Raw genomic sequence first — 16603 nt, 5'->3', positions numbered from 1 at the left:
GAAACGACAATGGCAGATACTATTGGAACCAGGCTACTTTTCCTTTTCCCCTCTTTGCACTGACAACACATTCTCCATCTGATGGAGACATATATCGATATTCTCCTAGGAGCAGATGGAAGTCATTGCATGGATATTTTTCCCTTGAATCAATTATGTGCTTTCCATGTTGCCGGTATTTTTGCTCTCATAACTTGGCAAGGATGAGAAAAATGTTTGGCCTAGAAATTCAGTGGGCTGCGCCACCCGTTAGCGCCCAAAGAGGGCACTTAGTGGGTTTAGCGCCACTGGCCACGCCGCCCACCACAGATGACGTCATCAGTGTGCGCAGCGCCCCGCTACCGCTCCGATTGCCAAATTTGGTAGCGCCCCCTGCTTTAACACCAGTCGCAATTTGCGACCGGTTCAGGGGGCCTACCTGCGGCGGTAGAGGCGCAGGACGGTCATTTTTTTTGCTGGCCGCCTGCCAGCACTTCTTCGCGCCGCCGTCCCCGGCCTCCTGAGCCACCCCCCACCCCCCGTGTTGTGCCGGCTGTGTCCCAAGAGCCCGGCACTTCTCCTCGGTGCCGGGCTCTTTTGCCGGCACTCACGATTGCCGATCGCGCTGCAGCAGGCCCCTCCCCTTTAAGAAGGGGAGGAAGGCCTGCAGTACCGCAGCGCGCCGTGCCGCAGCATGTGGCGCTGCGGCATGTTGCGCTGCGATTTTCAGTTGCAGCGCCCCAAGAGGGATGCGGGGCACCTCGAGTAGCGCCGCGCTTCCGTTTGGGGCGCTGAAACTGAATTTCCGGCGGGCGCTCGCAACTCCTTCTGGGGCGGTACTTCTGGCGCCCTGGCGAGACTGGGGGCGCCAGTGAATTTCTAGGCCTTTATCTCTTACTTGTCAATAAACACCAAGGATAAACTTAAAATGCCTACAGACTAATAGCAATGTGGGGCCTATGGGCCTGGCAGATCCATTCAGCTATGATTTAATAATTCAATAATGATCTTGCAGTCTCTTTATAAGTTCCCTCCAATGATGTTAGATAACTTTGTTGTCTTAGTATCGAAATAGAGAGTGGTACATACCTGACAGCAGTTCTACGTGATAAATTTCTACGTTATAAATTTCTACATATACTGAATGTTAACCTTATACTCAAAGCCTGTAACACACACAAAACAAATGAACAGGTATAATAGCAAACGTTGGGGCAGATCCAATAAACGGAATAATCCACATATGGTGGTTGGTGGTAATACAGTTTGTTGGCAAAAGTGAAAGGAAGCAGGGATAAATAATACAGTGCAGTTGCTTAACAATTTCAGATCATGTAAAAAAACGTAAGAGGAGATTAGGTTTTTCATTATTTGTAGCTGAATAATACTATTAAACCTGCTTTTGGAGGTAATTCAATGTCTCCTCCTTTGTCTAATGATGTGAGTGTTATGGGAAAGCTGAAGGAGATCCTGTAATTCTTTGAGTATATTCAGGGCTGAGATAGATAGATTTTTGGACTCTAGGGGAATCAAGGGATATGGGGATAGTGCAGGAAAGTGGAGTTGAGGTCGAAGATCAGCCATGATCTTTTTGAATGGCGGAGCAGGCTCGATGGGCCGTATGGCCTACTCCTGCTCCTAATTCTTATATTCTTAAATGAATGTAATTTCTAGGGCGCACAGACAAACCTCATCTCTTGATCTGTAATCTGAGATCACTCAGAGAAATGGAAAGGTGTGTGACCGGTGCTTTAACATAGTTCATGCAGGTTAAGATTTTAAATAAGGTATATTACACATCAGTTTATCTCAACAGAGCAAGCACGTACTTCATGTACTTTAGCAGTGTCTGAAGGTGTCCTTCTTTCAGGATGAGGCGTGCACGGCTCATACTGCGCTTTAAATAGACAGAACACAATTGCTGGCCCAGGCTCGCATCCTGTTCATAAAATATGAGCTTGTTTGGACTAGCCGATTATTAAAAAGCTAATATTACAAAATTGGAAGAGCAAGGCTGAAATCCTATATCCTGTTTCAGTTAATATCATGCTAATACAGAAACAAATTGCTTTTAGATTGAATGGTCAATTCCTGGCTATATTCATAAGTTTGGAACTTGGTTGTCCAAGTGGGTGAGGTAGGAAGATGAGCTTCTAATGGTGGGGTGGGTAGATACAATCAGGTCCTGGGAGGATTGGTTTCCGTGTCTACATCAACCACCCTGCTTAATTCAATAAAATTGTATGAACAGTAAGCAAAATACTGTATTGGCTTTGTTGAACAAGCTGTGCTTTTGTTATGCTATAATTGAGTATTTGAAGAATGTCAATGGAAATGGTAATAACAAAAAAAGATACAGAGGCCACAAGGTCAGCTACTCCAGGAAATGTTAAAACTTTACATGAGTGCAGTAGGCCGGAGTTAAACCACATTGCTAGGACAAAGTGCAAAGGTGGAGAACTGTAGGAATAAATGGGTCTTTTTCGGGTGGCAGGCGGTGACTAGTGGGGTACCGCAGGGATCAGTGCTTGGGCCCCAGCTATTCACAATATATATCAATGATTTGGATGAGGGAACCAAATGTAATATTTCCAAGTTTGCTGACGACACGAAACTAGGTGGGATTGTGAGTTGTGAGGAGGATGCAAAGAGGCTTCAAGGCGATTTAGACAAGTTGAGTGAGTGGGCAAATACGTGGCAGATGCAGTATAACGTGGATAACTGTGAAGTTATCCACTTCGGTAGGAAAAACAGAAAGGTAGAGTATTATTTAAATGGGGATAGATTGGGAAATGCTGATGTACAAAGGGACCTGGGATTCCTTGTACACCAGTCACTGAAAGCAAACATGCAGGTGCAGCAAGCAGTTAGGAAGGCAAATGGTATGTTGGCCTTCATTGCAAGAAGAGTTGAGTACAGGAGCAAGGATGTCTTACTACAGTTGTACAGAATACTGTGTGCAGTTTTGGTCTCCTTACCTAAGAAAGGATATACTTGCCATAGAGGGAGTGCAGCGAAGGTTCACCAGACTGATTCCTGGGATGACAGGACTGTTGTATGAGGAGAGATTGGGTCAACTAGGCCTGTATTCATTAGAGTTTAGAAGAATGAGAGAGGATCTCATTGAAACGTATAAAATTCTGACAGGGCTAGACAGACTGGATGCAGGGAGGATGTTTCCCCTGGCTGGGGAACGAGGGGGTCACAGTCTCAGGATACGGGGTAGGACATTTAGGACTGAGATGAGAAGAAATTTCTTCACTCAAAGGGTGGTGAAGCTGTGGAATTCTCTACCACAGAAGGCTGTGGAGACCAAGTCACTGAATATATTTAAGAAGGATATAGATAGATTTCTAGACACAAAAGGCATCAAGGGGTATGGGGAGAGAGCGGGAATATGGTATTGAGATAGAGGATCAGCCATGATCATATTGAATGGAGGAGCAGGCTCGAAGGGCCAAATGGTCTACTCCTGCTCCTATTTCTTTTTCTATGTTTCTTTCCCTAGCAACAACACATTTACCTGGATAAGGACAAAAATTCACCAGAAGTAATAAAAATGAAAGAAAAATGAATAAGTGGCCAGCACAGTGTCATCAAAGCAGGGAAGTGCAAGACAAGGTCCTTGTCAATAGATAGTGGAGGTGCTCAGACCTGTAGCAGTTTCCTCTCTAATAGAAATTATAAAATAATGACCACTTCCCAGAAGGGCTGGCACAAACCCATTAAGTACTTTGCAATAAAATAAAACCTCTATACTTCTCAGCACAATGTTCTAATATACTGGCTCTCCAACATGACAATTCGGTGCTATACACTGTAGTGATCATCTAGAGTGCTAAGGTTGCAGTGCAACAGCAGTGTAGTAATTATCTCAGAGAATAACATTCTTTTCACCTACAAGTCTGAATTTTCAAGGATTTTGTTTTTGCGACTAGCTACGGTTTTCAGAATGTTCCCGAACCCTACCCACATTCTAAAAGTATTATTTTTGAACATTGTTTGTTTTATGTCTCATATACAAGATTTAAAATGTACTAATGTCTATAGTTCAAACTGCTAGCCAGGAAACATTTCAATCAGAATTGTTCAATAACTCGAACAGATAAATCCTCACCTTGCATCAAAAAACAAGCTAAAACTAAAGATGTATCAAATAACCAAAGAAATTCATGTTGTTTTGGCTAGTTTTAGTTTGAACTTGTTTTTGATATAGAATGAGGATTTATCTGTTTTAGTTACTCAACACTTCTGCACGGTGGCATAGTGGTTAGCACTGTTGCCTCACAGCGCCAGAGACCCGGGTTCGAATCCGACCTCGGGCAACTGTCTGTGTGGAGTTTGCACATTCTCCCCGTGTTTGCGTGGGTTTTCTCCGGGTGCTCCGGTTTCCTCCCACAGTCTAAAGATGTGCGGGTTAGGTTGATTGGCTATGATAAATTGACCCTTAGTGTTAGGGGGATTAAATACATGGGGTTACAGGGATAGGGTGGGATATGTGTTGGTGTGGGGGTTACGGGGATCGGGTGGGATATGTGTCGGTGCAGGCTCGATGGGCCAAAATGGCCTCTATCTGCACTGTGGGGTTTCTGTGATTCTGTGAAATGTTTAATAGACTCATTAGTTTAAGTACATTTTAAATCTTGTATGAATCAAAAGCAAACATCATTAGAAATAAAGAATGCTATGATAGTCAACCGATTGTCTTGCATTAATTTATTTGTGTTCACTCTGTGTACATCAGTGGTTAAATCACAGCGTACATAAAGTCTCACTGTGTCCCTGCGATGCAGCAGAACAGCAAGCAGTGAAGGAGTGAGTCAGCAGTCATATTAGTCCATTTTATCAATGGGTCACAGAACCTTTACATCAATTCCCAACAGTGTCTTACAGTTATTACATGCTTTTGTTTAATGTAGTAGGGTTTTTATCTAGTATAAAATGGTACCCAAGTATGTCCATCACATAGCGGTTACTAAAAGAATTATGTAATAACTTATTTTCGGGAATGGTAGTACAGTGGCTATTTTACTGGACTAGTAATCCAGAGGCCTGGACTCATGATCCGGAGACGCGAGTTCAAATCCCACCCCGGCAGCTGGGGAATTTAAATTCAATTAATTAAATAGAGCTGGAATAAAATGCTCGTATCAGTAATGGTGACCATGTAAAGGGGGTGCTGTTTTCAAGGAAAGAAATACTTGGCAAATTTTGGTTTGGAGGGAGAGGAGTCAGGTGGTCATTCTGGTACAACGACAACATAATGATGACTTTTATGAATATTATCTGTTTACATTGTGTGCTTGTAACTAAATAAAAAGGTTGCAATACATTTTCTTCATGAAGGTGATGCACCTTTAAATTCTACTTCACAGCCACGTCAACAACAATATTTGGTTCCCTTCATGGTTAAGATGTGTATTGTATACTTAGGAAAACAAACCATGCTGAATGTCACAAATGGACAGCGTAATGAAGTCTATCAAGTGATGAATCAATATATCTAAATCACATTTTCAACATCCGAATATATAATATGTTATAGTGCATGCTGACTGTTGCATCTGATTATATCTTGCCCTGGCAGGGTTAAAAGTATTCACTATTGGAGTCACCAGCAATTTCTTAAGGCTACATCACTCACAAGCTAATCCTGAAATCTGTAATCTAGCTCACACCTTCTCAAAAGGGGCAAGTAAAACAGGGCAAAAGAGTCACGGAGGGCATGGCGAATCGCCTGATCAGGATTTAAATCTGAAAATATATGTGGAGGAATAAATACATTGCTTTTAATGGGCGCTGGCAACACAGAGGAAATGGCGAAATAAGATTTCAATTTTCTCTGCAAATCATGCTCAGTTAGTCTGATCTGATCTGTTGAGCCTAGAGTATCTGAGACTGCCAGGGTGGAGGGTAGTTTTCTTTTCATCAGTTCATCAATTTCTTCTGTTACTGTGCACCTGCTGCCATGATCCATTGGAAGATTATGTCTGCTGCCCATTCTGCTATTGTAGTAGATATGCTTATGAAAACAGCTTCCATTATTCAGATCAGTTTGAACTTCGACTAAAAGCCACTGCTGATTAAAGTCAAGACCGTCAATGGTAAATTGCACTGATAGCATCTTTACTGTAAGAATGTAGATATGCTTTTACATTATTCTAATACAGAACAAAGACAGAAACAGAATTGGTTTAAACTGCATTCTCGCAAATCCGGTCTTTTCCTCTCAATGCCGCTGACAACATTGGAGAAGGATGAATTTCAAGACCGAAGACAATGTACTGTAAAGTTAGGCACATATAGATTATTAATTAAATAAGATGGGTGGCTTGAGCTATTGAGCGTAAAGGGTTGTTAGGATTAAAATACATAGGATTTTAAAACACAAGCTTTTCATTGCAACAGGATTAGTGTAAGAGAGGAGCTTGCTTCAATATAAAAGGCAATAGGTTGGTATAGAGCATACATCAAAGGTTTTGTACAACAAAGCTATGGCTCGGAAAAAGCAATGATGGGAAGTATCAGTATGGTATGAAAAGACATGAGGCCCTTCATCCCTGTCTGGCAATCTGTTCAAAGAACAGGGGGGATCATTAAACATCAGATAGTGTTGGATCCAGCAGGAAGTAGACCATAAAAGTGAATGGTATAAATAGAGATGCCATGTTTTACTCTGTAGTAGGTTTGTTGCTACCTTCAAGACCAAGGGGGAGAAATTGAGTATAGCCCCGTTTGGGGCACCAGCCTCACCAGGGCGCTAAAAGTAGCGTCCCAGAAACATTCGCGCCCCCGCACCGGAAATTGAGTGGTTGCGCCCCAAAGGGAAGCGCGGCGCTACTGGAGGCGCCCCGCATCCCTCTTGGGGCGCTGCGAGTGAATATCGTGGCGCAACGTGCCGCAGCGTGCGGTATTGCAGGCCTTCCTCCCCTTCTTAAAGGGGAGGGGCCTTGTGCAGCGCGATCTGGGGCGCAGCTGGGCCCCCAAGGATCGGAAGTGCAGGCAAAAGAGCCCGGCACCGAAGAGAAGTGCCGGGCTCTTGGAACACAGCCGGCACTCCGCGGGGGCGGGGGGGGGGGGGTGGTTCAGGAGGCCGGGGACGGGAGCGCAGGCAGGTGCTGGCAGGCGGCCAACAACAAAAATGGCCGCCCCGCACCGTGCCTTTAATTTGCGCCTCCCCGGCTGCAGGTAGGCCCCCCTGGACCCATCGGATATGGCGTCCGGCAGTAAATCAGGGGGCGCTGCCGAAGATTGCGGCCGGGGCGTGAGCGGGGCGCTGCGCACACCGATGATGTCGTCGGCAGCGGCACAGCGCTAACGGTTAGCGCCACCACTAACGTCCCGCGGAATTTAGCGGGAGGCGTGGGCAGTGCTGCGCCCAGGCGCCAGTTGGCTTGCGACCCACTTAGCGCCCTCTTAAGGCGCTAACGGGTGGCGCAACCAACTGGATTTCTCCCCCAAAGTGTCGTGAACAGGCTTGGAGAAGCTATTTGCACAGACCTAAGCACGTGTTAGACGTAAGGCTGATGTGTATTGCTCTGTATGGGGTTTTAAGATTAATTTTCTGTAACAATAATAAATAAACTTAATTATCAGACATATTACTGTCTCTAGCTTTTCAAATCTGTTAAAAGGATAAGGAAGGAATTATCCAACATTTACCACATTATTAGGATATTGAGCTGTCTCACTATCACACTGGTGATCTAAATTACTATTTATGCATAAAGCAGCATATAAGCACTGCCATAATGATCAATAAATACCAGAACAAAAATCTAATTGCTGTGAATGTTAGGACTAGATTTCCTCCGTGATGGGACCAATACCAGTAATTGGTGCCATCAAGGAGGATATATAGTTCTAGCTTCATTCAGGAAGGCCCAAACAGAATGCAATTTCTTGCGTTTATACTTAGGATTGCCCAAGTTAGTTCATGCACCAAGATAAGTTATTTGCTAAATACCTACTCTTTCAGTTATGATTTGGCTAACATTGGAAGGAGATTTGCATCAAGTTAGTCCAAGTAACTGATTTGAATCCCACAAATCTCATTTCGAGATAATACTCTGATCAAATGGTGAGATTTTACTTCAAAAATTGAATGGCAGTAAACAACTTAACAACAATGGAAAATTACTGCACACGTGAACAGGCTACAAGTAATTCCACTGTGTTTTTATTTTGGAGACACGAGTCTAGTTGGTTTGGATGGTCTCACTGCTATCTGCAGTGCAAACGAATCACAGCACACACCACGTTGTCACCCAGTTATAAATTTTATTGAATGTTTCCTCCCTCTCCACTCAGTGACTGCCCTTCCAAGTGGCCTCTGTTTGCTACCTCCTCCTGATACAATGGCCAAGAATAGGAAATTATTGTACAGGGAATTATGGACAAATGATCTACCAATATATTGCATCAGAGCAGTATGAACATCTAAGCCATGATTTGTCGAAGAGAGCTTTGGTTTAAGACTGCTGGGACTGAAGATACCTCACTGGAGCAGTCTTCCAAAGTAAAGCGTGGAAAGCATTGTCTGTACAATGTAGAGGCGAGGAGAGATTAGCATTGGAACCAATTTGTGCTATATCTTATATAATGTCAGCAGTCTGGACATAACGTCCCCCTTATCCTAATAATAACTAGCTTTATGCAGCTTCAGTTTGAACTTTGGCCGTGATTTTATCATCGGTGTCGGGATGGTGGTAGGAGAGCTGGTTTCCGGGATCCAGTCACTATCCTGGCTGCAGCCGCTCTGTCAAAGGGATTTTCCCTTGACTGGCCGTGTTAAGCCCGCCCTGCGGGCTTCCCGGCCAATTAGCAGGAAGCTGGTCTGATGACGTCATTTGATGACACGTCATCAGCCGGTTTCCTTAAAGGGGCCACGGCCAAATTGAGTTTGTTCTGTCAGTGTTTGACAGCATTGAGGTGCTGCAAACACTGACAAGCGCTGCACAAAGGTGGACGTTTGCACCCAAGCTCTCAAATGACTCCCTCCATATGTTTATGGAGGGAGTCACAGCACGCAGGGAGGTTCTCTTCCCTTTCAAGGGCGGAAGAGGCCTCCTCAGGACACCAACGCAGCCTGGTTGCACATTGCACAGGAGGGCAAAAGCAGGGATGTCATCAGGGGTCCCTGGCTGCAATGGCGCTAACCTTTCAATGATCTCAGTGGATCATGAAACATTACTGCAAATTCACACTCAAATTCACCCTGCTGTGCCACTCAACACATCCCCATCACTCTGCCTTCCATACCCTCCTCCTGCACATCTTCACTCACAGCAACTTACCTTGCGCCTCCACCCATTCCTCTCTATCTACATTATCACTTCCCCATCTCACCAGCCACCCCTCACACTCACCCTCAACCTACTGCAAGCATACCAACTAACAACACACAAGGGTAGGCACTTGAGAGGTTTAGCCAATGTCCATGTGAAGTTTCTGGTAATGTGTTGTCATACAGTGCAATCTCTTTTTCCAAAAGTGCCCCTTATTGGACAGATCTGAGCACACCTTGAGAAGTGTCTTACTGAGTTCCAGTGATTGTTCAGTCATAACTTCCCCCCCGCCCCACTCAGTGATGAATGTGCATGGAATGGCTTGGACATTAAAGGGATGCTTCACGGTGCTGGTGTGGGATGGTGTCAACCTGGCGCATCATGAGACAGCCAGGGTTAACAGCGTCAAGTGAAGTAAATCTGGCCATGGTGATGCCATCGCTGGCCTCCCGGGCAGCAATGTTGTCAGGGGATGATGCCCTGTGTCCAGTGCAGCATCAGGTGATGGCGGAGATTGATGGTGATGTTGGTGTGCCTGGTGATGTTGGTGTTGGGGCTGATCGTGGAAGGATTCGGAGGACCATGGTCTGATTGTTTCATTGGCTCTGATGTTGCTGCAATAGATGGCAGCTGCAGGTGAGATGACAGAAGTGATCTGTCACTGGTGAGAGAGGTTCTCCCAATGAGGTGACACTGAACATATTGTTGGATCTAAAAACTTGTAAGCTGAAGAAATTTGTGGATGTATTAAAAATGCAGTAACCAACATTTTCTGTGCTCTGAAACTCACCATCTGCAACATGGCATCCTTGACACCACTTCTGCAGCTGTCAGCTTTTCACAAAGATCAGAGCAGACTCAAATCACGCCAGGTTGAGCTAGCGTGTTCCCCAAACAGTGGGTAACCCGTGGGGGAGTAGGTAAAATTAGAAGTAAGCCTCAAAATAGTATTAAATTGGCTCTTGACAAGCCATTTAACTAGCTGCATTGTATCCCCCGCCACTTGGTGTCAGGTCAGTTCTGCGCTGACAGACCCGACACCTGGGAGACTCGCGTGGAGGCGGGTTGACAGCAGGTTTCCCACCCGCTGTCAATCTTTGCTATTTTGACAGCGGACCCGCCATCAAACCCGCCCCCTCAGCTCTATTAAATTCACGGCCATGGTATTAATGGCATGTGAGAGCTACTACAGTTTACCCTTTAATAATTAATCTAACAATTGGTACCTGCTGGATCAGGGAAGAGCCCACAATCCTCCTGGAAGTATTACAGCATAGCTACAGGTACAGGCACTGGAGAGGTTTAGCCAATGTCCATGTGAAGTTTCTGGTAATGTGTTGTCATACAGTGAAATCTATTTTCCCAACACTGCCCCTTATTGGGCAGATCTGAGCGCACCTTGAGAAGTGTCTGACTGAGTTCCAGTGATTGTTCAGACATAACTTCCCCCCCGCCCCCCTCCCCACTATAGTGATGTGTGTGCATGGAATGGCTTGGACATTAAAGGGATGCTTCACGGTGCTGGTGTGGGATTGTGTCAACCTGGCACATCATGTGGCAGCCAGGGTTTACAGCGTCAAGTGAAGTAAATCTGGCCATGGTGATGCCATCGCTGACCTCCCGGGCAGCAACATTATCAGGGGATGATGCCCTGTGTCCAGTGCAGCATCGGGTGATGGCGGAGAAGGTTGGTGATGTTGTTGGTGATGATGGTGTGCCTGGTGATGTTGGTGTTGGGGCTGATCGTGAAAGAATTCAGAGGACCAAGGTCTGATTTTTTCAAGGGCACTGATGTAGCTGCAGGTGAGATGACAGAAGCGATCTGTCAATGGTGAGAGAGGTTCTCCCAATGAGGTGGCACTGGACATACAGCTGGCTCTAAACACTTGCAAGCTAAAGAAATCTCTATATGTATTACAAATGCAGTAACCAACAGTTTCTGCGCTCTGAAACTGACCATCTGCAACATGGCATCCTTTACACCACTTCTGCAGCTGTCAGCTTATCAGATACACCACAGCAGATTCAACTCACACCAAGGTGAGCTGGCGCGTTCCCCGAGCAGCGGGTAACCCATGGGAGAGAATGTAAAATGGGAAAGAAGCCTCAAAATAGTATTAAATTGGCTCTCAACAAGCCATTTAATGAGCTCAATTGTATCCCCCGCTGCTTGGTGTCGGATCAGTTCTCTGCAGACAGACCTGACACCTGGGAGACTCGCGAGGAGGTGGGTTGACAGCAGGTTTCCTACCCACTGTCAATCTTTGCTATTTTGACTGCGGACCCGCCTCCAAACCCACCCTCTGAGTGCCGGCAAATTTGCGGCCTTCAGTCCTGCTGGAAGCTGGAGCCTTCTCATTTAGCCATGGATGCATCCTGCCCACCTACCGCCCACCCCCCACCCCAATACTATAGTATCATGGATATATTTTTACCTCTACATGGCATGAAATTAAACTTGTGTCTCCCAAATCAATCAACTTTCCAATATCTCCAGGAACTTTCCCATCAAATCGTAAGGATTTAGATAACTGCCAGCAACTGGGTAAATGCTCGCCATTAGACTGTCATAAACAACAACAACAACTTGTGTATTTATATAGCGCCTTTAACGTAGTAACACGTCCCAAGGTGCTGCTCAGGGGTATTTTAAGACAAAAAATTTGACACCGATCCACATAAGGATAAATTAGGGCAGGTCACCAAAAGCTTGGTCAAAGAGGTAGGTTTTAAGGAGCGTCTTAAAGGAGGAAAGAGAGGTAGCGAGGCGGAGAGGTTTAGGCAGGGAATTCCAGAGCTATAAATTAGGTGAACCCCCTCCCCACCACCACCAATAGGCCATCATTGGACAATAATTCACAAACAAAAAGCGAAGGCACCGACCTTGGTATGATTCCAGTAACAGGCAGCAGCTGCTTGCCCTTCACTTGCTATGAAGGTGAGAAACCAATGCCCAATAATAAGCGGGACTGCCCAACTAGAACTCAAAATAATCCAAAGTGGGTGAAATACAGGTATTTTCAAATGAATGCAAAATGGCCTAGGCTGGGCTTCCCATCCAACCTGGCCACATCCCCAATAAACAAATAACACAATAAGAAAAAGGGAAATAAAACAACAAATGCAGTGAAGCCATTTTCTTTCTCCACTGTAACAAGTGCACAGTAACAAGATTACAGGGGTGAAATTCGACTTGGGTCGGGACACAAAGCGGGCGGCATTGCCTCTGGCACCCGTTATACATCCCATCCAATATTCAGTTCCATTGACTTTGTAAAACTGGCAACAGATGCGATACCGCCTGACGTAAGGAAACTACTAGGCACTTGGTCTAAGCGTTAAACAAAGCTTTAATCAACTGTTTTACAACATGGAGGTCTAGTTGTGTCCTTCACTAGTTCCTGTTAAGAATGTCCTGCACAAGCTGGGCCCGTGCCCGAGTATTTATACTCTCCCTGGACAGTGCCACCCGTAGGCCGCTCAGTATTATTTCATAAGTCTTTCTTTCATGAATGACTGATTCATGTCACTGCCTGTTTTGTGTCCCTGCCCAAATCGAATTTCACCCCCCACAGAGGGACCTGGGAGTTAATGTGCATAGGTCCCTGAAGGTGGCAGAACATATTGAGAGAGTGGTTAGCAAAGCATATGGGATCTTGGGCTTCATAAATAGAGGTATTGAGTACAAAAACAGAGAAGTTATGCTGAACCTTTATAAAGCGCTGGTTAGGCCACAACTGGAGTATTGCGCCCAGTTCTGGTGACCACACTTTAGGAAGGATGCGAAGGCCCTTGAGAGGGTGCAGAGGAGATTTACCAGAATGGTTCCAGGGATGGGGGATCTTAGCTACAAGGACAGGCTGGAGAAGCTGGATTTGTTTTCATCAGAGCAAAGGAGATTGAGGGGTAATTTGATAGAGGTGTACAAGATTATGACGGGTTTGGATAGGCTAGATGGGGAAAGGCTGTTCCCACTAGTTGATGGTACAAGGAGTAGGGGACACAGATTTAAGGTTTTAGGCAAGAGATACAGGGGGTAATGTGAGGAAAAACTTTTTTACGCAGCGAGTGATGAAGACCTGGAACTCGCTGTCGACGGAAGTGGACACACTCAATGTTTTCAAGGGGAGACTGGATAGGCACTTGTGCGAAATAAACTTGCATGGCTATGGGGATAGAACAGGGGAATGGGGCTGGCTGGATTGCTCTACAGAGAGCCGGCATGGACTCGATGGGCCGAATGGCCTCCTTCTGTGCCATTATGATTCTATGAGGGAAAAATTTGGTTGCTTTGCACCTCTCGTTAGGGGGTGCTAACGGAGCGCAAAGCAACTAGCGCCTGGGCGCGCCGCCGCCAACGCCTCCCACGAAATTCAGCGGGATGTTCGCGGCGGCGGTAACCATTAGTGCCTCGCGGCACTGCGCCACCGGCAATGACCTCATCGCCGTGCGCAGCACCCCGCTCATGCTCCCGCCGGAATCTTCGGTAGCGCCCCGACTTACCGCCGGACGCTATGTCTGACGGGGTCAGGGGGGCCTACCTGCGGCCGGGGCGGCACTAATTAAAGGTGAGGTGCCGGGCGGCCATTTTTGTTGCTGGCTGCCTGCCAGCACCTGCCCCCATTGCCGTCCCCGGCCTTCTCAGCAGCCCCCATCCCGCAGAGTGCTGGCTGCGCTCCGTGAGCCCGGCACTTCTCTTCTCTTTAAGAAGGGGAGGAAGGCCTGCAGTACCGCGGCACGTAGCGCCACGATATTTCCTCATAGTGCCCCAAGAGGGAGGCGGGGAGCTTCCAGTAGCGCCCCGCTTCCCTCTTGGGGCGCTACCGATGAATTTTGGCTGCGGGGGCGCGACTCAATTTTTCCCCCTAAGTTTCTATGGGGGGAAAATTCAGTTGGTAGCGCCACCCGTTAGCGCCTTAAGAGGGCGCTAAGTGGGGCGCAAAGCAACTAGCGCCCGAGCGCGGTGATATCTGCGCCTCTCGCGAAATTGACTGGACATTTTGCGGCGGCACTAAACACTACCACCACGATCTCCTGCGCCGGCAGATCGTGATGTCAGTCGAGTGCGCAACGCCCCGGTAGCGCCCCGGACCAGAAATTGAGTGCCGCCTCCTGCTTTACCGCCTGCCGCTAGCAACAACAGGGTCAGGGGAGCGTTCTGCTGTCAGAAAGGGACTAGGGGAGCGCTATTTAAAGGCGACCGCTTCCGGACTTTTTTTGTCGGTGACATTTTTGCACCACACATTCTGAGAGAGAGAGAGAGAGACTTCTGGAGAGATTCAACGCTGTGTGAGGGAGTTTTGGGTACTGAGCAGCACTTTGCAGGTTGGTTTTGATTTGCCCTTCCTTGTATTGATTTAGAAGAGACTATGGGGTCTGCACTCTGAGCTCTTCCCCTGGTTCTCTCCATTGTTCTTTCCAGCAGATTTGATGTACAGGTCTCTCCAGGCCGAGATTCAGGCCGAGATTCAAGGCTGCAATGAGCAGGATGTGGATGGAGAGCAAGATCAACCCTCCCCTTTAAGATAAAAACAGAAAAATGCAGGAGAAACTCAGCAGGTCAAGCAGCATCTGTGAAGAGAGAAACAGATTTAACGTTTCAGGTCGATGACCATTCGTCAGACCTCCCCTTTAAGAACTGGATGGTGCCAGTGTGTCTGTGTTACATTGCTGACTGAAATCACATGAGCTTCGCCAGCGCTGTGAGGTAGCGCCTCGCTCCTCGGCCTTAGCACCTTAAGAGAGGTGAGTAGCGCCTGATTTAGAGCTCCAATCACCTCCAGGGGTGATAAAAACCAAGTTTGCTGTCGGAGGCGATAATTAGCGCCAGGCGCTAATCTTTGCGCCCGGCCGATAATTGCGCCCCAAATGGGGCGATACTGAATTTTTCCCCCTATGTTTTAACTCTCCTTCAATAATATATTTCTAAAGGAAATATTTTTACATCCATTCTGTCAGACACTATTTTCCTCAGGGCTCATGGTGTTCCCTTTCTCAATCTTGCTTGTTGCTAAGCAGCAGCATAAAGTCATGTTGTTAGGGAGGCTCTTGACTTTGGAATTAAAAGCACACAGAATAAGAGCTGGGAAACCAAAGCATGGCTTTCTGATATGCAGCTACATCATAAAGCGACGAAACATTTTCACAACAATTCATTTTCACTCCATTTTCAATAATCATGAGTTCTCGGAGCTAGTATTTTGCTTCTTATAATGAGCTGTGCACTTTAGTGAGTGACCCCTAATACAGCTTAATATGTAACATGAAAAGTCAGAAGCCAAGATCCTTATAACAGAAGTTTTAAATTTTGTTCATCTATTTAGCGTTGGTTGCCATATATAAAAACTAAACTATATGTAGACATCGCAGATTTATAACAGACTAAAACAATTTATGACCAATTTCTAATTTCTATTATTGCATACTATGTAAGATATTCCTTCACCCATTACTATGCAGAGTATATACTGTATGATTGTTTTATCATTAAATTAACTGTAATCTGTTGCTTCATGTCCACAAAGACACTTTAACAGAAAGTTCAAGTATGATTAACAAATATCAAGTGACGTACCTTTCTTGACAGCTGTTATTCCCATTGAAGGTTGTCCTAGTGGTGCCTTTTTCTCCCACTTGCCTTCATCCATATTAAAGATGTCTACTGATCCTAAAGGGCTCTGCTCCTCATTCATGCCTCCAATAAGGAGCACTTGTTTGTTCAGAATGACTGCTGCTGCCCCAGCTCGAGGAGTGGGCATCGAGGGTAGCGCTGTCCACTTCTGACTGACAACATCCAGCACTTCGACATTGTCCAGGGGCAATCCTGTGTCGCTACAGCCCCCAAGAACAAACAACTGCCTATCCTGGTACACCGGAGTGCAGTACACACGCTTGGTAGGCATTGGAGGGAAATCTTCCCAGTACATGGACTTTACAGTACTCACTGCCATACCTGAAGTGCCAGCGATAATCCCTTCTCACTTAGCCGCCACAAAACATGAGATTCCTTTAGTCACATATTCCAGAGCAGCAGAACACAGCAGAGTTCATTGGTGAAACATGTCAAGCAATAACTAATTGGAAAGATGATTGCGATCACTGGAATTCCACAGAGAAAAATTCAAAATACTTAGAATACATTCTGTTGTGACTGCTATAGTCACAGTTTCGCAAAGTCTACTCTTTTTTCAGAGGTTGTTTTATGTGAGAGTCCAAGGACAGAATGTGCAAGCGAATGACTTGAGGAGGAAGGGAGAGCACAATGGAGAAATCTGCATCTCCGAACTGGGTCCCATCTCACATTCTTCTCTGGCAGGTAAGGCTTAAACCTTCATAAA

At 46.0% G+C, this 16603-nt stretch overlaps 1 protein-coding gene across 1 annotated transcript in view; it reads right to left on the bottom strand.

Moving 5' to 3' along the window:
• klhdc8b (kelch domain containing 8B) overlaps window positions 1-16603 on the bottom strand; it is a 161261-nt gene that overhangs the window by 125177 nt on the left and 19481 nt on the right. Inside the window, exon 2 of the mRNA XM_086001866.1 lies at window positions 15841-16594. Coding sequence (XP_085857992.1) covers window positions 15841-16216 — 376 coding nt within the window. The 5' untranslated portion in view covers window positions 16217-16594. The remainder of the gene's footprint in view (window positions 1-15840; window positions 16595-16603) is intronic.

This window comes from Somniosus microcephalus, chromosome 11 (genome assembly GCF_052327205.1).
Source record: "Somniosus microcephalus isolate GS21.2 chromosome 11, FLI_Smic_1.0, whole genome shotgun sequence".
In the NCBI taxonomy this organism is placed as follows: domain Eukaryota; kingdom Metazoa; phylum Chordata; class Chondrichthyes; order Squaliformes; family Somniosidae; genus Somniosus; species Somniosus microcephalus.
Note: the sequence above shows the minus strand (reverse complement) of the source record. Positions and strands in the feature narration are given on the sequence as shown.